The 20026-nt window shown below is 50.5% G+C and overlaps 2 protein-coding genes across 2 annotated transcripts; one reads left to right on the top strand and one right to left on the bottom strand.

Moving 5' to 3' along the window:
• Positions 1-3137: 3137 nt before the first annotated feature.
• On the bottom strand, positions 3138-5288 carry SMIM3 (small integral membrane protein 3). Its single transcript, XM_059483643.1, has 2 exons — positions 4851-5288; positions 3138-4141 (listed from the first exon to the last, which is right to left on the bottom strand). Exon 2 carries the CDS (start codon positions 4138-4140, stop codon positions 3961-3963), a length of 180 nt encoding a protein of 59 aa, XP_059339626.1. The 5' UTR covers position 4141; positions 4851-5288; the 3' UTR covers positions 3138-3960.
• A 2055-nt stretch (positions 5289-7343) lies between these two features.
• DCTN4 (dynactin subunit 4) lies at positions 7344-19880 on the top strand. Its single transcript, XM_059483823.1, has 13 exons — positions 7344-7510; positions 8790-8860; positions 9268-9446; positions 11333-11376; positions 12117-12224; positions 13729-13802; positions 14119-14231; positions 15521-15630; positions 17024-17097; positions 17449-17503; positions 17994-18101; positions 18479-18576; positions 18747-19880. The coding sequence occupies exons 1-13, from the start codon at positions 7376-7378 to the stop codon at positions 18958-18960; spliced, it is 1383 nt and encodes a 460-aa protein (XP_059339806.1). The 5' UTR covers positions 7344-7375; the 3' UTR covers positions 18961-19880.
• Positions 19881-20026: the final 146 nt, after the last annotated feature.

The raw sequence follows: 20026 nt of genomic DNA, 5'->3' as shown, positions 1-20026 counted from the left end.
CAGACATGGCTGTGAGTGGAGCAAGCTGGCTCCTTGCCAAAACCAGGATTTGATCCTCCCCACCTACTTCCCAGGCTCTAGGGAGGTTTGAGGCCATGGGGCTGCAGCTCCTGACACATTCTGCATCCAACAAGAACCAGTATGTGCCAGTGCTGTGCTCCCAACACAGCTCACACTTCTGAGCCTGCCCAGGGCTTGAGCCACCTCCTGCAACAGAGCTGGGACAGGTCTGGGGAGCTGCTCAGGACTGAGCTCCCTGCCCCACATTTCCCACCACAGGAGCAGCCATATCTAGTTAATGTGGTGTGTGGCACAGTGTGGTTGGGTCCCTTCCACGTGTCCTTGATCCCTGCCACGAGCAGTGAAAGTCTGAGTCACTCCTGAACTCGGTTTTCCTAAAACCAAAATAAAAATAAGGGACCTGTTCATCCAAGTCCCTCCTCCTTGGGTCCCAGTGCCAAATCAGCCTTGGTGGAGGCTGGGAGTGGGGAAGGAGTTAATGAGACAGAGCCAATGGACTCTCTCACTGCCACTGATCTTCCCTGGCATCCCGGGCATGTCACCCAGTGTTCCCAACACACTGTGCCACGTCATGCTGGAGGCTGCATGCTGCAGGATTGGGGTCCCCCACCCCAAAAGCAGCCGTGCAGGGCGGGCTGACCCTCACACGAACCGTCCTGCTCGGTTGTTTTTTCCACCAGAGCTGATCTGGAGCCAGCCCCAGCCTGCTGCAGATGTTTGGCAGCAGTCTGGGATGGGAGGCCAGGCACTTCCAGCTCCTTGTCCCCCATGCTGCCGCTGCCACTGCCACTGCCACCAGCCTCCCTGGAGTCCCTGAGCCGCGTGCCAGGGCTGCAGGGACCTTGTGCCAGGCTGCAGGGCCCCAGCTAAGCACGAGGAATGTGAAAGCAGCGGTGGGGACCATCCAGTGCTGCCTGCTGGGGTTATCCCAGAGCTGACCCAGAGGTGTTTTCATGCAGAGGGACAGGGATGGTGCCAGCAGCGTGGCAGGACAGCAGCAGGCAGCATTGCTCTGGCTGGCAGCAGTGCAGCTTCCCTCTGGCAGCCTGGCTTGGCATCAATCCCAGGGCAACCTCTGAACCTTTGTTCTAAGCGCGCAACGGGAAGCAAAAGCAAAGCAAGTTCTGCCAGGAGAGAGGCCCCGGCTCTTTGAGCACCAGGCTTCCCCAGACTGCCAGCCCACAGCTCAGCCAGCCCTCGCTGCTCTGCCCCAGCCCATGTGCTCCCACACACTGCCCTGGCTCAGCAGCAGCCTCCCTGCTGGCCATGGTGCGAGCACCCTTTGGAGAGGGGGTCCCCTTCCCGAGTGCCCCCACAGCCCCAGGCTCTGTGCTCTGCCCCCTCCAGCACTGCCATCCCCTCCTTTTCCAGGAGATTTGCTCCCTGTGGAAATGTCCCTGGCCCATTGCCCCCCTTCCCCCTGCAAAGGGAGGCAAGGTGAGAGCCAGAATCCTGTGTCTTCTCCCTTCTGGGGCTGCCCCACCTGCCTCGCCCAGCAGCAGCCCCCAGGCGCCAGCAGCCAGCTCCTGGCACATGCCAGCACCTCCAGGGAAGCATCCCAGTGGATTCTGAATCACCTCAGTGCCCACATCACCCTGCCTGCTGCAGCGTCACCGAGCAGGACCCGCTGCTCAGCAGAAAGGCATTTCTCCTTGGCAAAACTCCATGCAAACACAAGCTCCAGCACTGTCCAGGCACTGAACCCATGGCCACAGGGGGATTTTGTTATCTTGCTCCATACTGGAGGAGGAATTTCTAACTTGACAGTGTTGGAAATCCAGTTTAAATTCATTCTCCGACGTCTTAATGCTTTTAAAAATGTTGTGACTTTTCCCTGCTTTACCTCTGCTGCCATTTAGCTCCATGTTTGTTGTTGTTACGAGCAAACCCATCTTTCCAAGGTCTTTCCTGGAAATGTTTGCCATGGGTTTGAAACTTCCCAGAAAATTCATACCAATAAAGGAAATCTCTCAATTCCCTCTGCTGCTCTTGACAAGGGGAAGGCAGAGGTGGGAACAGCAATCATGGATGGTTGCATGGATGGGGGGAAGGTGTTCCATGCTTTTCCTCATGTTTTGCTCCAAACCATGCTTCCTTTCCAAACCACTCCAAGGTTTGTGGCCTCTCCCCTATTCCTCTCATAGCAAAGCTGCTCAGCTCTAATTCCTGGTGCTGCTGGCTGTCCCCACATTGTCCCCAGGGAAGCAATGTTGGGGTGGAGCATGGAGGAGAGCAGAGCCAGGACTGCTCCCACCCTGCACATCTGTAATGTCCTCCAGCTGCTGCTGCACCATGCCAGCAAGGGAGGGAGATAGGAAGAAAAACAGGAAAATAACTCTGGTTATTTGTCTCAAACTCTGGAACTTGAGAGGGGAAGAGAGAGTTGACAGCTCAAAACAGAAATATGTTTTGTTTGGCTGGGCAAAGAATAAGTGTCTGCTCCTTCCCAGCACAACCACAGCCAGTGGCTCCAGTGCAGGCACTTCTGCTCCCAGGGTCTGTATCCCTGTGCTAGGCTCCCTCCTTAAGGTGGGAAGGGTTTGCCCAAGGTCCTGCTTCCCTGGGAACCTCCTGCCCCTCTGGCCCCACCACCCAATGCAAAATCTGGATGTTGTGGATCAAGTCACACAAGGTTTCCAACACTGCAGGGCTGGTTGCTCCTTTCAGCACAGAAAATTGGATTTAAACAATTCCCACCAGCATCACGGTAGTGTTTCCCCACATCCTTCCTGACTCATGCTGCTCATTTTGTGACCTTCCTTGCTGTGAGTCACCAAGACACCGTTTCAGCCCCAGGGCTCCTGCCACACTGACCCGGCACGAGGCTGGGGTGAGGGAAGTGGTGCCAGTCACCCGAGTGGGATAAAAACAGCCACAAGCACTGTCGGAAAGTCCTGAGGGATCCTTCCCACCCACGGGCTCCAGACTGAGGTTTGCCCTCCTGGAGAGTGGGGCTGGGCTGGCAGTGAGCTTCCTGCTGGGCTCCAGGGACCTTGAGGCAAGGCAGGGCACGAGGGCAGAGCAGGGAGACTTTCTGGAGAGGCTGCAAAGTATCCCAGATCCTGCAGAGCCAGACAGCACCTGCAGTGTGGACAGAGCTGCATGACACATTCACATGAAGGATAAAGTCCATTTATTTCATAACAAAGGGCAGTACAAGAGCTTACATGATCCCTTGCCACTGGCTGGGCACAAACCTGCTCCTCCTGCTTTGCCTGCCCAGGTGAGGCACACACAGACTCCCCAGCAGGGCTGGTGTGCTGGGCAAACAGTGGGAGCTCTCACTCTCAGGAGTGGGGAGTGCAGCCAGCATGCAGACAGGAGGGCTGGCAGGAACTGCACACACTCCTCTGCCCCACAAGACCCAGAGGAACCAAGAGTCCTGCAGGATTTTCCTACCATTTCTGCAGATACTGGGTAGAGGAGAAGCTGGTGCCAGCTGCACATCTGCTGTGCAGCCAGCACAAGCTTTGTCACCGTTGCTTTTAGCCAAGCACTAAATGCACAACCAGAAGCCACATCCATCTTGCTTTGACTCTTTTTTCCCCAGCCACCTTGACAGCTGGGCTCCAAAGGAGAGCTTTGTCAGGTATTTCCACTCCTTGCTGCTTGCCTGGGAGGAGACAGTGTCACCAGTGAAGGACAGATCAGCCTGCCTCTCTCATAGAGTGAGATATTCCCAGCTGGACGTGTCCTCAAAGTCACACCTCTCCCCACTGCTGCCCATGCTGGCATTTCCCCCACAGTCCCCATAAGCTCAGTGGGAAGATGAGCAGTGGGTACCCAGCGAGAGCCAGCTGCAGGAGCAGGTCTGGGCTGGCTCACCCCAGCTCCTGGCCAGGCTGCAGCTCTCAGGGTGCCGTGTGAAGGTGCCTGGCACAGGGTGCCATGGCTGTGGCCCCCAGCCCAGCGAGCTGGCCGTGCCCCCGTGCCCGTGGCTCACACGATGCCGTTGCGCGTGGGGTGTGTCCGCACTCGATAGATGATGACGGCCGTGGCCGGGCACAGCAGCAGCGCTGTCATGATGAGGATGGTGGCCAGGATGATCAACACGATGACCCAGATATCCAGGATGTGCTTGGGGAGGTCGGTGGGACTTGTGAGGTGAGGGAGGTCCATCCTGCAGGGAAAAGGCAGAGGGGAGGTGGGGCAGCCCGCTCCATCCCTCCCCTAGCCAGAGTCCCCCCAGTCCCCTGCTGCTCTCTCCAGAGACACTCCTGTGGCCGGGTCCAGCTTTCACCTTGGGCTCCTTCCAGAGCCTTTGCTAAAGGCTCCTTCAATTACCCGCAGGATTTACAGCATGCTTTAAAAGGCACTGGATAAAAGCCTAGGGAAAAACTTCCCTATTAATTGCTACTGTTTGTTACAGGAACTGATAAAGGAAGCCACAACCGGGTGTCCCGCCGGTCACGGGGACACGGTGGGGTCGGGTCAGCCAGGACCCACCTCGTTTCTGGGGAGTCTCGTGTGTCCCCCCATCCACACCTCGTGCTGAGTCACGGATTATCCTTCAGCTGAAGGGAACCGAGGGGCCGGGGAGCGGGGACCCCCTGCCCGGGGACCGCGGCTGTGCCGCCGTCCTGCCCCGGCACCTCGGGGCTGGGGGACACGATGCCGTGGGGGAGAGGCGGCAGATGCCGTGCCCTGTCTGTGCTCTGTCTGTGCCCTTCTGTGCCCTGCTGTGCCCTGCTGTGTCCTGCTGTGCCCTTCTGTGCCCTGCCCGTGCCCTGCCTGCCCTGCCCGTGCCCTGCTGTGCCCTGTCCGTGCCCTTCTGTGCCCTGCGTGCCCTGCCCGTGCCGTGCCAGTCCCACCTGCCCGCACCCCCGTACCTGCGGCGCTGCCAGGCTCCGGCTCCCGCTCCGAAGGCGGCTCCTGCTGCAGCTCCGGCGAGCAGCGGCGGATCCTGCCCGGAGAGAAACGCTCCCGCCGGGGAGAGAGAGACTCCGCCCGGCCCCGCCCGGCCCGGCCCGGCCCGGCCCGCGGGGCACGGCACGGGGAGAGAAGGGGAAGGGGGTAGGAGGAAGGGGAGGGAAGGAGGGAAAGGCAAAGCAAGGCAGGAGGCTTTTTCTGCACCAGGATAAATGAGAACGCACTCCACCTCATCCCACCCACTGGGGTTCCACTGGGGGAGTGCCTCTGGAGTTGAACACGAAGGTCTCAGGGAGGGACTGTGGGGACATTTCACTTCACAGTCCTTAACAAAGGGTCCTCCCTGCCCTGTCCCCTCCTGCCTCAGCAGGGCTCACAGGCACCCGCTTGTCCCGAGGCCCAGGGCAGGAGCACCCAGAGCCTCCATAGCCACAGCGCGGTGCCCGCAGTCCCCAGGGGCTCGGGCACGGTGATTTACAGACACACGGCCGGAGAGAGGGGGGACAGAGCTCAGCCGCCGGCTGGGAAAGCTGTTTCTGCTGCCCAGTGGAATATTCCACTCCACTGGTGATGCTGAATGGCAAAAGCAGGATGGGATGCTCTGACATTCCTTCTGGGACACAAGCTCAGTGACAGTCATGGTGGGAGCCCCACACTGCACCTTTCACTCCTACCTTTTCCCAGGGAAACCTCTTGGGTTCCTGGTGGTGGAAAGCTCTACCACATGTTCCTGTGAAAAACACTAATCACTTGTTTTTAAAATTTTAAAAGTTTAATAGTAATAAAATGGTTATAAAAATAGTAATAAAATTAGAGTAATAATAATTTGGACAATTTGAATTAGGATAATATGAGACAACAGAAATAAAGAGTTACAGACGTCCAGGTACATTTTTCTGGGCAGCAGAGGCCGGAAAAAGGACACCTGTTAACCAAGGATTAACCCTTAAAAGCAATAGCCTGTTGCATATTTATATATCCCATACATGATGCATAAATTGCATTCAAAGAAAGGATTCAGTCTGGTCATCCTCATCTTCTTCCTCCAAATCCTAAAGGTGCCTTCGATCCTGAGAGAGGCAGGAAGAAGTCAGTTTCTTCTGATAAGAGAACAATAAATTCTTTTTCTCTGAAAGATTTAGCAGTCCTGTGGCTGCTATCTGGTGTGAGTACCTCATTCCTTTCTTAAAAAAAATTATCCCACTTACACAGTTCCTATTTTAACTACAAAAGTTACCTTTTAACTAGAAAACTACATTTATCATACATACTATTAAAATGTTAATACAGCACTACTAATCAATACAACAAAATACACATAGTAAATATCTGCGTAGAGCCATATGATATGCACTTTTCACACTCCCAAGACACCCCTATGTTCCAGGCACTCCTGGACATGCAGCTCTGTGGGAGCAGGGCACGGGCAGCCTCCTCCCTGCCCCTCCAGCTGCTGCAGGGGGATAAAACCATGGGACTTTTATCTGAGCAGCAGCACATCCTCATGGACAGGGCTTTCCTGTGGGGCAGAGGGCAGGGACTGAGCGCAGGCACTGTGTGGGGATGGATCCCGGGGTAGGGGTGAGATTCAGGCCACAGGCCAGGCTGGCTCTGCCTTGTTTGGGCTCTCCAGCAGCACACTGGGAGGGGTTTGCTGATGCCAGCTCTGCCTTCAGCAGAGAATGAAGCAGTTGTAGTGTAGACACCGAGCTTCAGATCTCTTAAAGCCTACTGATGTGTTTATTCTCTCTGCACGCAGAGAGCATCCGCAGACCTCGTGCTTTGCTGCTGATCCCACTGCAGGGGAATGTTCATTCTTGTCAGGATCGTGTCTTGGTGGAGGTGAGACTGAAGAGAAACCACCTTTGGGGTGTGAAAAGATCACCCTCTCTGCTCTGCTCTGGTGAGAGCCACCTGGGCTGTGTCCAGCTCTGGACCCCAGTGTGACAAGGACATGGAGCTGCTGGGGGGACTCCAGAGGCGGCCATGGAGATGTTCTGAGGGCTGAGCCCCCCTGCTCGGGAGCCAGGCTGGGAAAACTGGAGAAGGCACGGCTCCAAGAGACCTCAGAGCTCTTTCCAGGGCCTAAAGGAGCTCTAAGAGAGCTGGAGAGGGACTGGGGACAAGGGCTCGGAGTGACGGGATAAGATGGAACTGCTTCCCACTGCCAGAGGCAGGGACAGATGGGATACTAGGGAGAAATCCTGCTCTGTGAGGGTGGGGAGCACTGGCACGGACCAGCTGCGGCAGGGTCCAAGGCCGGGTTGAAGGGGCTCCGGGACCAAGGAAGGTGTCGCTACCGTGGCCATGGGTGGCATTAGATGGCACTCGGTGGCATTTGGTGGCCCCGGGTGGCACTTGGTGGCACTAAGGGGGAGGTCGCGCCCCCTCGCAGGCCACACCCCCTGCTAGCACGCAGTGCCACGTGGGAAGACCGGCGTGGTGACGTCAGGCGGCTGCGCGGCGGAGCCCGCCCCCTCCCAAGATGGCGTCGCTACTGCAATCGGAGCGGGTGCTGTACCTGGTGCGCGGCGAGAAGGAGCTGCGGGCGCCGCTGCCGCAGCTGTACTTCTGCCGCTACTGCAGCGAGCTCCGCTCGCTCGAGTGCGTCTCGCACGAGGTAACGGCGGACCGGCCGCGCCGCACCCGCGCACCGGGCGGGACCGGGCGGGACCGGGCGGGACGGTGCTCTCTCTGCGCGCAGCGATTGGGTCGCTCTCCTGCCACTCACTGACTTTCTGCTTTTCTATTGGTTGTTGGCGCGGCTGGCGGGTGGGCGCAGCGCTGCACGGAGCGCGCGGATTGGCCGCGAGTGACGGATGGGGCGGGGCTGTGCGTTGATTGGCTGTGCTCGCCTGTCTGTCGGCGGCGCTCGGGCTGTGATTGGCTGGGGCAAGCGCACAGGGGCGGTTCCCCTCATGGGGGACGAGCCCCCCTAAATGGCACTGGCCGGGCCCCCCAAACCTCGGTGGGGCCCGAGCAGGGCCGCGGGGACCCTTCATCTTCAGCGGGGACCCCTCACCCTCGTGGGAACCCAACCTTTAGGTCTAGACCCCTCCCCACCACACCCATGCCCATAGGGCCCGGCCGAGGAGGGGCACAGGGACCCCCAGACCCGCGCCCCATGCCGGGTTTTTTTTGCAGCTACGATTTTTGCTGTGAAGGGAGGGTTTGACTTCGTAAATTGTCATATTAAAATCGCCGAGACTCATTTTGTTGGAAGCATGGTTGAATTAAGAAATTGTGATAGATTTGGGAAGCGTTGAAGGAATGACTGTGCAGCCCAGATGTCAGAAAAGGCAGCTTTAATGAAATTAAGGCCTCTGAAGAGAGGATTCGTGACCTGGCTGTATCTGTCATGAATTCACTGTGGTGTGAGCAGTGCAGTCATTGTGCGTGGCCATGCTTAATAATCACTTTGAATTCCTCTTCAAGAAGGGGGCCCAGTCTTGCTGCTGTTGTTTTAATGAACAAAATTCACTGTGACAGCCGAGAGATACAAACCATCTTCTGAAATATTCATATATCTGACCACTGTAACTGTGAGGACACAATAAATTTAGGTCCAAATAGAAAACAAAATGTTACAACTTTTGTTCAAGCTGAAAAATGAGATTCTGGTTATTGCTAAAAGTCAACACCCAGCTGATCTTTTCCTATTTACCAGGCAGAGTAGTTTAATCCATTCTGACTTAAGAAACCTTATAATTTTTGTTATTAAAGATCAAAATCTGGCTGAGATGGGCTAAGGTTTTGGATACCAAAAAATGTCTCAAGCCTTCGCTGGCTTCACCCTGCTGTTGCAAGGCACAGATCCTTGTTGGGTCATGTGGCAGTTTGTGGCTTTTTGGACAAAGGTGTGCCAGATAACATGTGTGATATGGCTGTGTCTTCTTCAGGTTGACTCTCACTACTGCCCCAGCTGCCTGGAAAACATGCCTTCAGCTGAAGCCAAGCTGAAAAAGAACAGGTAAAATTGCTTTGGAGTTTTTTTTCATCAAGGCTCCCTATTTAAAACAATCCCTTCCCATGTCTGTCTGAAATATTTCATGGCTGTTTTTCGTGTTTGAGTCTGTTTTGGGGAATAGGTGTCTTTCCATGATGTATCAGGGAAAGTGTCTTTCCATGATGAACAGGGCTGTTCATGACTTTTGGGGGTATTTTTATGACCCGGGATCTTAATACAGAGGATTTTTAGTGTCACTTTATGTTTCTCACTGCTGCTGCTCTTATGCTGACTCTGTTCCTGTCCCAGCCCGTTGTCCCTAGTGCTGTTGCCTAGGAATTAACAATCTGTTGTTTTAGTGCTGATGTGGTTGTTGGGAACATTTCTCTCAGCCTGGCACGCTTCTCAGAGCCCTGCCTTGTTGTTTGCAGGTGTGCCAACTGCTTTGACTGCCCGTGCTGCATGCACACCCTCTCCACACGGGCCACGAGCATCCCTGCGCCGCTGCCCGACGACCCGGCCAAGACCACCATGAAGAAAGCCTATTACCTGGCCTGTGGCTTCTGCCGCTGGACTTCCCGGGATGTGGGCATGGCAGACAAGTCTGTTGGTAAGGGACAGTTCAGAGACACAAAGCTGAGTGACAGCATGAGCCCAGTTTGTGTTTTGAAGGTAACAGATAATCCAGTTCCAGCAAAGTTTGCCAGTTTCACACCACTCTGTCGGCCAGGGCGAGCGGCTGCAAACCCAGGCCATTTTCCATGGGAAAAAGGAGTCATTTCCCCAGAGTCTGGGGATCAGATCCAAGGTGGTGTTTGAGGCTCTGAGGTTTGAAGGGTCCTAGTTGTTGGCGGCTTTAGTTTTGGAGGAATCCGGCAAAGTTTGCAAATTTCTCGCATGGCAGACAAGTCTGTTGGTAAGGGACAGTTCAAAGACTGTCTTGGTATTTGTTTAGGAAGGCAGGAGCCTCCCCTGAAATGGAGAATGTAAACCCTTCCCACCCCTCTGAATTGCTATAAATTTTAAATTAAGGGGCTCTCTGGCAAAAAAAAAATATGGGAGGCGGAAATAACAGGTCTTTAATAGGGAAGAAAATAAAAGGATAAAATAATCAATGGAGTAAACTAGAACAATGCTGGCAGAGTCAGAACTCAACCTGACACCCTGTTGGTCAGGGTGTTGGTAGCAGTCCAATTGGAATTGTGGCTGCAGCCCTCCTGCAGTGTCAGGTGTGGTTCTGTTGGAGCAGGGATCCTGGAGAAAGGTGCAGTCTCTTCCTTCTGAAGATCAGTGGAAGAAGAGGCAGCTGCTGTTCCTCTGGGAAATCCAGTGGAGAAGCCGTGCTGGTATTCCAAAATCTCCAGATTATATCTGGCTAGCAATGCTTGGCTCCTCCCTCTGGGGAGAGCATCTCACAATGGGATACTGTAGTTCTTATCAGTCATGCAGTGACATTCAATAGCTGTTATCAGCAGATGTCCCTTCCAGAGGGGAGGGAATCACTGTGGTCACTTAGGGAGAGATAAGGGAAACTGCCCACTTGACAAAAGACAACTGCCATACAGATGGTAATAGAATACATCTTGCCTTGCAATCTGGAACAAAACACAAAACTGAGTTACAGCAAGGGCCCAGTCTGTGTTTTGAAGGTTACAGATAATCCAGTTAGCTCCAGACTGTGCTATAGACTTGATATCTGGTGAGGATTGGAGTTGTAGTTGGAAATTCACAGCAAAACTCTTCTTTGTTGCTGAGGAGTCCTCTGAAGAGCTGAGTTAGTGGAATGTGTGACCCACTTTCATGCCTGTGTTACCTGACTAGTGAGAAAACTGTCAAACTGTTTCAGTCAGTGCACTCTCCCCACTGCTGAGATCTTGTTTGTGTGCTTTCACAGGCTTTGAAGCTGCTCAGTCTGACAGCATAAACACCTAATTTATTTTCCATCACTTTTGTTCACTTAGACTTGTTCCAGAGTTGCTAGTCAGTGTTTGAACTTGGCTTTTCTCTTCACAAGAGCACTAGAACAAAGCTTTCATCTATTTTTTGGTACATGAGATGTACAGAAAATATCTGTCAGGTGGGGTTGAGTAGACCAAGCAGATCCTCTGACTTCCAGTGTTGATGTGACTGAAAATGGAGCTGAGGATGCAGAGACAGCAGAAACCAGTTATAAGAGACACACATAATAACACAAGTACCTGCTGCTGAAGTGACTCTTGGGTTCTGTCCTGAGTATCTCTCAAGCAACATTTGTTTAAAAACACAATAAAAAAGCTGTCAGAGCTCTTTCATTCCAAACCTGCCTGTGCAACTCTTTGAGATGTGTATTTGTGATTTGTACAGACATGAACTTAAACAATTGCAGTGGTAGGTGTAGCAAAAATAGGGAATGCCATATTTTATAAATAACACCAAGATAGTTGAATGTTGGGTGTGATTTCTGTGTGGCATCTGGAAACCTCCTGTGGACTTTGCTTTTTCTCTTCTCTTGTGCAGCGAGTGGGGGCTGGCAGGAGCCGGAGAATCCTCACACACAGAGGGTGAGTGAATGGGAAAGCTGTGTTTGGGCTGAAATGCATCAGCCAGAAAGAACTGTTAGAGTGTCAGGCCCTCTCAATCACTTTTTCTGCATCTATATAATCCTTCAGATACCAGTTCCAGTTCCTAATCTGCACCTTGAATGGAGGGAAGGCCTCTTAGAGGCTCCCTGAGGATATCGCAGTATAAAATCTGCTTTTGAGAAGAAGCTCAGTTGAAACCAACCTATCTAATGGTGCTGTTAAGGTGAATGTGCTGTGTATGTATGTGGAAAAAAAAAGCTGTTTTCCAATCAAAAGTGTGTCCAGAATCTGGAAAACACAACTGCACCTTTAACACCCTTCCCTTTTTACCCATTAGGGCTCCAGTCTAAATGTGACCAGCCTTGGGGAGGGGGGAAAAGATGCTAAAGATGCTGTTTGCTCTGCCAGTCCAAATTGCTCAGAGTTGGCCACATGACATTACTCTATGCAGTGATAGCAAATTCATGAATGAAGTCTCAGTTGCTGAATTGCAAGGTGAGATTTGGACACTGCTCTCCAGCACATATCATTCCAAGGAAGGGTCATTTTGTCACCCATAGTGTGGGTTAAGACACGTTAAGGTACACAGACTTCTTGAAGTAGATCCTGCACAATACAGCTGGTACTAGGAACAGAGTGAAACAAGCAGCAGGAACCCCAGCTAGTTCACTAGGAAATGCTGCAGCTGAAGTGACAGTGCTCCCTGTTCCTCCCTCCAGATTAACAAGCTGGTTGAGTACTACCAGCAGCTGGCTCAGAAGGAGAAGATCGAGCGGGACAGGAAGAAGCTGGTGCGACGCCGCAACTACGTCCCACTGGCCTTCTCGGTGAGCTGCTGTGCCATCCTCCCAGAGCAGCAAAAGGGATCCACAACAGCCTCAGCCTGGAAAATCAGATAGTTGGTAGCATGATAGGGCTGCCCGACTTTGGCTAATTGAGGACAATATGAAGGAAACAAGGCTTTGTTTAGGGATGAATACTTTTACATGCATTGCTACTCTCTCTGATAGTCCTCCCCAGCAGTGCCAGAAGGTTTATACTTGCCATGCCTAGGAATGTTCTCCAGCAGTGAAGTGCAGTCCAGCTGCAGCCACATTGCCTGTGGCAGCTCTTTCTCAGGACAGTTCATCCCACAGCTTAGTGACAGATAGATCAGCATTGTCTGACACTTCTCTGCTTGAAATCTCTACTGAAGTTAACCTTAAGACTTGGTTGTGGCTTGAATGACTTGTTTATTGTACCTGGCAGGTAAATGCTCACTTTGTTTAGCTGGGTGACTGCATATGCTTGCTACTTCAATGAACTGTGCTTGCTCTGTGCCCTTGCTTGTGTCTTATGGCTGCATTTTTTGTCTCCGTTGCTACCTGCTGCTATTTTGGGGGCTCTCCACAGCAACACACTATACATGTAGTGGTAAGTCCTTTCACAGTTTCTGCTGGTGTTAAAGCTCTCATGGTACCAACTGAAGGGGAGTAACAGATCCTACACCATGCCTCAGGGCCTCTGGCTTAGATGTGCCTAGAACAAACACATGTGAAGCCTAACTCTTTTGAGGGTAACATTTGTTACAAAAAGTATTTTGTGTTTAGAAACAGGACGGTGTCTTTGAGTAAGTAATGTACACTTGAAAAGCAGTCCTTCACCAAACTAGGCTGAAACACAGCTGTCTGCTTGGCCAAGGCAGGTGGTACTAACATTAATCATCTCATCCTTGAAAAATCACCAGAGTAGCTGATGCTTACATTTCTCATTTGGTGAGAATTCAGGCTTTTAGTCCTGCCCAGAAGGAAGATGGCTGCCCCCAAGCACCTTGGTTACAGCTCAGCTGTAGAAAGCTGAGGAGTAGCTCAGCTATTGCTGGTGAGAGACACTTGTAGGTAACAAGGCTTGCAGGAGCTTTTAACAGCTTTCAGCTGCTTCAAGTAGTGCTACAGAGCCTTTCAGATTGATGCATAACCACATCAACCCACTTTTTTTGGCAGCTGAGCTCTCATTCTACACTAGTTGACATGGAGTTGCTCTGAAGAGAATATCCAGGGAAGATGTGTTAGTAGTGCAGGCTGGTGATTTGTGGAAGTAGCAAAAAGCTTTATTAGCAGTAGCCACACACATCTTTCTTTCCCCATCTGCAGTGCAGTGGGAATTGTTTTCTCCTTGCTAACAGTTTAAGCAGAAAAATGTATCTTAGGAAGCGTTGAATACCTTTTCCTTTTTGCTTTCCTTTGCTTATACCCCCATGCTTGTCATGCAGCTCAAAGGATGAGTTTGCAGCAGGTTTTTGTGTCCCATCAGGGGCAGACCTGAGGGTGACAGTTCCTTTTTTCCTTGTAGGACAAATACAGCCTTGGGACGAGGCTGCAGCGCCAGAGGCCCGGAGCTCCCATCAGTGCCCTCGCTGGACTCTCGTGAGTCTCAGGGTTGGGGTTACCTTTGGGGGGAGCTTTGGAGGGGTAGGCAAGAGAGGAGTAAAGCAGCTCTAGGAAGATGATAGACAATTAGCAGATAGCAGTGAGAGGAGATTTGTGTCAGATCCTCAGGCATCTCTGTGCAGCACCTCCAGATGTTCTGCTTTCTCCCAAGAGGAACAAGGGACTGCTCACAGCCTTGTTGCAATTATTGTTGTGCAATCTCAGCTCTCACTGTCTTTTGGGATATAATGCAGTTGCTGTCAGAGCACACATGCCCTATTTCATGACTGAGTTGCCCCTTATTTTGCTTCAGTCTGAAAGAAGGAGAAGACCACAAGGAGATCAAGATCGAGCCAGCTGATGCAGTGGAAGAAGTGGAGCCTCTTCCTGAAGATTACTACACAAGACCAATCAATCTGACAGAAGGTAAAACCTTAGCATTCTGTTACTTTTTGGCTTATATTTTGTAACATGGGCATTGACTACAAGCCTGTGACATTTTGTCATGACCCAAGTTCCTTGTCATTTTATGCTGGGATTGAAATACTGAGAAATACTTGACTTTTTAAATGGTAACTTTGAATGCAGCCTCAGCTTCTTGTTGTACATGGAAAGCTCAGAGCCAGAAGGCCTGAAGGGTTATTTAATTTTCTTGCTGGCCTTAATTTCTGTGTGTGTGAGGCATCAACTTTTGGATGGAGAAAAAAGCTGACGTCCTTTTTCAAATAATAGCAGGAAATAAGGAAATAGCAGCTGCTGGGGATCTGGCACCAGAAGTGGGCTGTTGAGTAACAATTGCGCATTGCTTTGACATCAGCTTGGAACAGCCTGTGTACACTTGCCAGTTCTTTAGCTGACTCATAAATTTAATCCATAAATACTGTAAATTGATCAGTAAGACTTGATGTGAGCAGGATAAAGCAGCAGGTACAGGAGTGATGTGGGCTTCCAGCTGAGGTGGCTCCAAGTGGAACGGATGATGTTGGTAGTTCTGCAGGCCTACAAAGTCTGCCAGTATCAATAAATTCATGAGAGATTTATGGAAAGGGGTAGATTTTCTTGGTCTCCTTTTATCAAGAGGCTGTTGGCACTGTGAGTTTGATGCTGCTGAAGAAGACAACTTCCCTGGTTCCTCACAGTGAGGAAAAGACTGCCAGATGGCTCACTTGTCTCTTAGGCACTGGTGCAGTGAGGAGCCTGCATTTTGAGAGAAACCCATGGGAGGTTTTGACTGCTGGGAGTTTCTTGCTTTGGGAACTGTTTTCTCTAATTCTACGTGTGAGTCTGAGTTATGCAAACTCCTTGCTAAGAAGCTGTGTATTGTATTCATGCAGCACCCAGCTGTGAGTGTAACAAAGATGTGAAACTCATTTCTGTAGTGAGGAAAAGAACTGTGTTCCAAATGGTTAGAAAACTCTTGTTTCCATCCCAGTTCAGCTGTGAAAAAAGATGCGAGTACCTTGTTTCTCCTGGGCTAGCACTGATGTTGCTCTCGTGTTACTGTGCCCAGTCAGGGCAGCCCTTTATTCAGCTTTTGCCTTTCTATTTATTTCTAGAAATGTCATAGTTGCCAGTACCTTCTGAATTACGAGCTGCAGGTGAAATTAAGTGTCTTAGAGATGGTGGCAGATCTCCACACGGTACAAGGTGCTTATGTAGAATCCAGTTTCAGTTCCTGAGTCATTTCTTTGTCTTGCTTTCTGTTGTGCTGCCAGTGACGACTCTGCGGCAGCGCCTGCTGCAGCCTGACTTCCAGCCCATCTGCGCTTCCCAGCTCTACCCCCGTCACAAGCACCTGCTGATCAAACGCTCGCTGCGCTGCCGGGTAGGCAATTCAATCCTGAGCACTGCCCTGCTACAGGAGCCTCCTCCAGCCTGGTCTCATGAGCTCCCAGAGGCCTAGAACACACCCAAGGTAGCTCAGCCACACTTGGAGGCGTAAAAATCAGCAGGATGGCTTCTGTTGCAGTGTTGGAAACAAAAAGGTTTAATAAAAGGTGAAATAACAAACAGAGAGAAACTGAGCTAGATACAGAAGGTCTTTGCTCTTGGTAAAACACCTTACAAAAGTGATTAGTTTTTTTGTTTACGTCTATTGCCCAGGCAGGACATTTTGGCTTCTGTCTAATTAGCTTTAAGTTTGAGGTAAAGTCTCCTAGGCCTATGAGGTGGCTTTTTCACCTAATCAAAGAGAGAAACTTCTGAGCTTCTTTTCTTTTTAAGGAGACAAAGGATAGTTTTGTCACTCTGCCAACAAAGAGCTCCTACATGCCCTTTCCAGGCTCTCAGCACTCAGGTGCTGGGAAATGGTCTCTGTGTTTCTCTTTTAAAAGAAATGGCTCAAATGCTTCTGGTTGTTGAAAGTTCTCAGCCAAGTTAGTGGTAGCAACACTGAGGGGGTGAGGGAGGCTGTGGTGTCTCTGGTGTGATGACAGTTGTGAAAGGGGGACAGCACTGTCGAAGATGCATAAAGATACAAAACTAATGCCCTGCCTTGCCAGGGAGTCAAAGAATACTGCCAGTGCAGTTGAGATAAAAAAAAAAATTGCTGTTACTAAGGACAAAAGTCAACAAACAAATTATTAGGGAGAGGCAGTGCAGAATACTTAAGATGTCACTACAGTGAAGGCAGGAAGATGGTATTTCAGAGAAGCAAAGCAGAGATCTATGAAGACAGGCAAGGGTTAAATTCAAGTTCTGCTGTTGGCTCTCTGTATGGCCCTTATTACACTATTTGTTTTCTCAGTCATACAAGGATGTTTATTTGTCTAGTTCCTAAAGTACTAGAGCAATATTATTGTAAGTATTTAATATGCAGGATGCTGAACAAATGCAGAGTATTTTCTCAGAAATAAGTAATGTCAGACTGATCCTGTATTTGAAGAGTAGCCTATAAGGAGATCAGGACTTCTAGCTGCTTCATTTATTTAATGGATTCTGGAGCATAAGGCAGTTATTTGTGCTGCAGTCAGCGTCCAGGTGTTTTCAAGATTGGTTCCAAGTCTCGTGTTTCTGAGGTTGTGCTGGTAGTGCTGGATATGAAATTTTGGAGTATCAATAGCTGAGCACATTGATGGCTGCATGCACCCCAGATAGTTTTTGTGTGCTGTGCTGGAGGCTGTAATGTCATGGCTGGTGACACAGCACTTGTGGCTCTGATTCTTCAGTGTGTAACTGCACACTGCCTTTGGTACTGACTTAAATACCTTTCTCTCTAGAAATGTGAGCATAACCTGAGCAAACCAGAATTCAATCCAACCTCTATCAAATTCAAGATCCAGCTGGTTGCTGTGTAAGTAAGAAATGGGAATTGGGGACAACAACTCCCTGTTCATGCTTAGTTATTGCCTTCTATTTTAATTTCCTTTGACCTCTTGTGGGATTGTGTCATCCCTTAGGATGGTGTAATCACCTTTTTAAATATATTTAGCTTATCTGTAATAGGTTTGCTTGCTGATCTACTAAAGATTTCAGCAGTTTGACAAAAACACTGCCTGCTGTGCCAGCCCCAGACTGTAGCAGGGTTTTGTAGGGTTAGGGTTATACAGCAAAAGGACACTTAATTTTTCTTTTTAGGAAAGCTCTGATAGCTTTACAGACAACAGCACAGTTCCTCACAGTCATTTGCTCTGTTGTTTTGTAGTAACTACATCCCTGAAGTGAGAATCATGTCTATTCCCAACCTGCGCTACATGAAGGTCAGTAGCTTCTCCAGAAATGTCTTGGGCTGAGACACAGCCAGGAGCTGTGAATGGGGGATCTTCTTGATCGATGACATGATGTGATGATTGTTCCCTGAGGGCTCCACTCACTCTATTTAGAGGGTGCAGGGTTTAAGGGAGTGGCCAGAGTAATTCTACGTGTACTTGTCACTGCAGCAGTAGATTGCTGTGAAGTGTGACATCACCACTTGTCAATGTCTGAAGAACAAAGGGTGTGGAATTGATATCCCAGCTAGACTCCCAAGATACATATTTCTTATATTAAGAGTTACATATTTCTTATATTAAGAGTTTTGCATGGTATTGATGCCTTTTTTATGGACAGGGGGCAGTCACTGTCCATCCATTGAGAGGATGTGATGCAATTTTTGAATGTGTTGATGAGTCAGAGAAGATGGAGGTGCTTACAGTAACAATGAATTTTAGCACAATTGCTTCTTGAACTGTGATTCCTGAATCTCCCCAGGAGAGCCAGGTCCTTCTGACTCTGACTAACCCCGTGGAGAACGTCACACATGTCACATTGCTGGAGTGTGAGGAGGGAGACCCTGATAACATCAACAGCACTGCCAAGGTATTGATTGTACTCTCCTGCTGGGTAAGCCCATGGGTTTACCACTCCCATTTGTCCTTCCACAGGACACACTTTTCATATGTACTTCAACCCCTGCTAGCTGTGCTGCATTTCCCTCCTTGGAGCATAAATTACTGTCACCAATATAAACAGCAGCTCATTAAGTATTTTGAAATTTTGGCTGTTCCTTGATAATGAAAACCCAAGGGAGAAATTTATTATTTCACTGGCAGGGTGGTAATCAGGTGGTCCTGGAGCAGAGAAAAGCTGAGGATGAGTCAGTTTTCTGTTAAACTGCAGTGAAGCAGACCTCAGAAGAGGAGAGCCCTCCTGCTTGCAGTGCTAAAGAGCTTCTTTCTCTCCCTGCTCTGTTTCAGGTGGCAGTTCCTCCTAAGGAGCTTATTCTGGCTGGCAAAGATGCTGCAGCAGAATATGATGAGCTGGCAGAGCCTCAAGACTTCCAGGATGATCCTGAGTGAGTGTCCTGTGGGGATCCTCTCCCTTAAAAACTTTGCACTTTGAGTAACTCCCTCTCCTCCTGTCTGTCTCCAGTGTGGCTTGAGTTCCTGTGAGAGCATTGTTCCACTTGGAACAATGCTTTGAGAACTTGGCTGACCCAGTGTTCCTGTGTGTTCTGCCCTGCAGCATTATTGCCTTTAGAAAAGCCAATAAGGTGGGAGTTTTCATCAAGGTCACCCCACAGAAAGAAGAGGGCGAGGTGACCGTGAGTTTCAAGATGAAGCACGAGTTCAAAAACCTCACTGCTCCCATCAGGCCCAACGAGGATGGTGACCACCCCTCTGAGGTGATCTGGCTCACCCACCACGTGGAGCTCAGCCTCGGCCCCGTGCTCCCCTAGCGGCTCCCAGCGCTGCTCCCGACGGCTGGATGGACTGGCACCCTGAGGAAGCGCCTCTGAAAGGTTCTGCAGAGCTCCCCTGTGATGTGTGGGTGTGCCACGGGCCCGGCCAGCTGCCAGGAGGGGGCTGAGCTGCCGTGGTTTGGGCTGGTTTGTTCTCTCTCCCCTTGTGTAGTGCCCACTAACCACCACTCCACTTCCCCTCACTGCCCCAGGCTAGAGTAACTTGCAGCACGACTTAGAGCACAGAAAAAGATCTCCCTCCAGGTTTGCACTGAATTGGGCTTTATCAACAGATGATTGGGGCTGAATTTGGATTTATCAGCAGAAAAGAACCCATACTGGTTTTTTCTCAGCCCACAAACCTGATGTTACATACCCAATAATGAAAAACTTCTCTTTCACACAGAGCAATGCCCTTCCCAAACAAACATTTTAAGGAGTGTCCCTGCCTTCTGCATCCTGGCAAGTTACTGCCAGCAGCATGATCTTTTAGTTTGGTTTTCTGCTCCCTCATAGGATACCTCAGCTGTGTGGGCTGGGCTGTAGAGCCCTACCCCTCTGGCATATGTAGCTTGCTTAGCCAAGGTGGCAGATGTTTTTTCACAAAGGAGTTGATCAGTTTGCCTTTAAACATAGCGTACTGTAGTGTTCATGGATCTGACCGGCAACCAAGCCTGCTGCATCTCAGCTGGGTGTGGCAGAAGGATGTGCTGCAAGCTGGGAATTCAGGTGCTGCTGCAGCTCTCAGAAAGCTCTGGAGAGGCAGGGATGCTCCCGAGAGGCTCCCTGGCAGACCTCAGCTCAGTAAATGTTGTGTTGCTAGGGGTTGTAGCTATGAGGGTATGAAACCTGGATAGTTAAGATTAGTTCTGGTAATTATAAAGCTACAGTGGTGATTTGGGTGTGTAATCTTTGTTTTTCCAGTTAGGGCGGGTGGGAGGGAGGTGTAAAGGTGGAAACTCATTATGTGTTAAGGACACACACTGTACCAGAAGGTCATTTACCCAGGGTATAATTTGGCTGCAGTCCAAGCTAAAATGGGTGATTAAGAGCTGTGTATCCA

This window comes from Ammospiza nelsoni, chromosome 16, assembly GCF_027579445.1.
Source record: "Ammospiza nelsoni isolate bAmmNel1 chromosome 16, bAmmNel1.pri, whole genome shotgun sequence".
Classification (NCBI taxonomy): domain Eukaryota; kingdom Metazoa; phylum Chordata; class Aves; order Passeriformes; family Passerellidae; genus Ammospiza; species Ammospiza nelsoni.
This window is presented reverse-complemented; position numbering and strand designations above follow the sequence as displayed.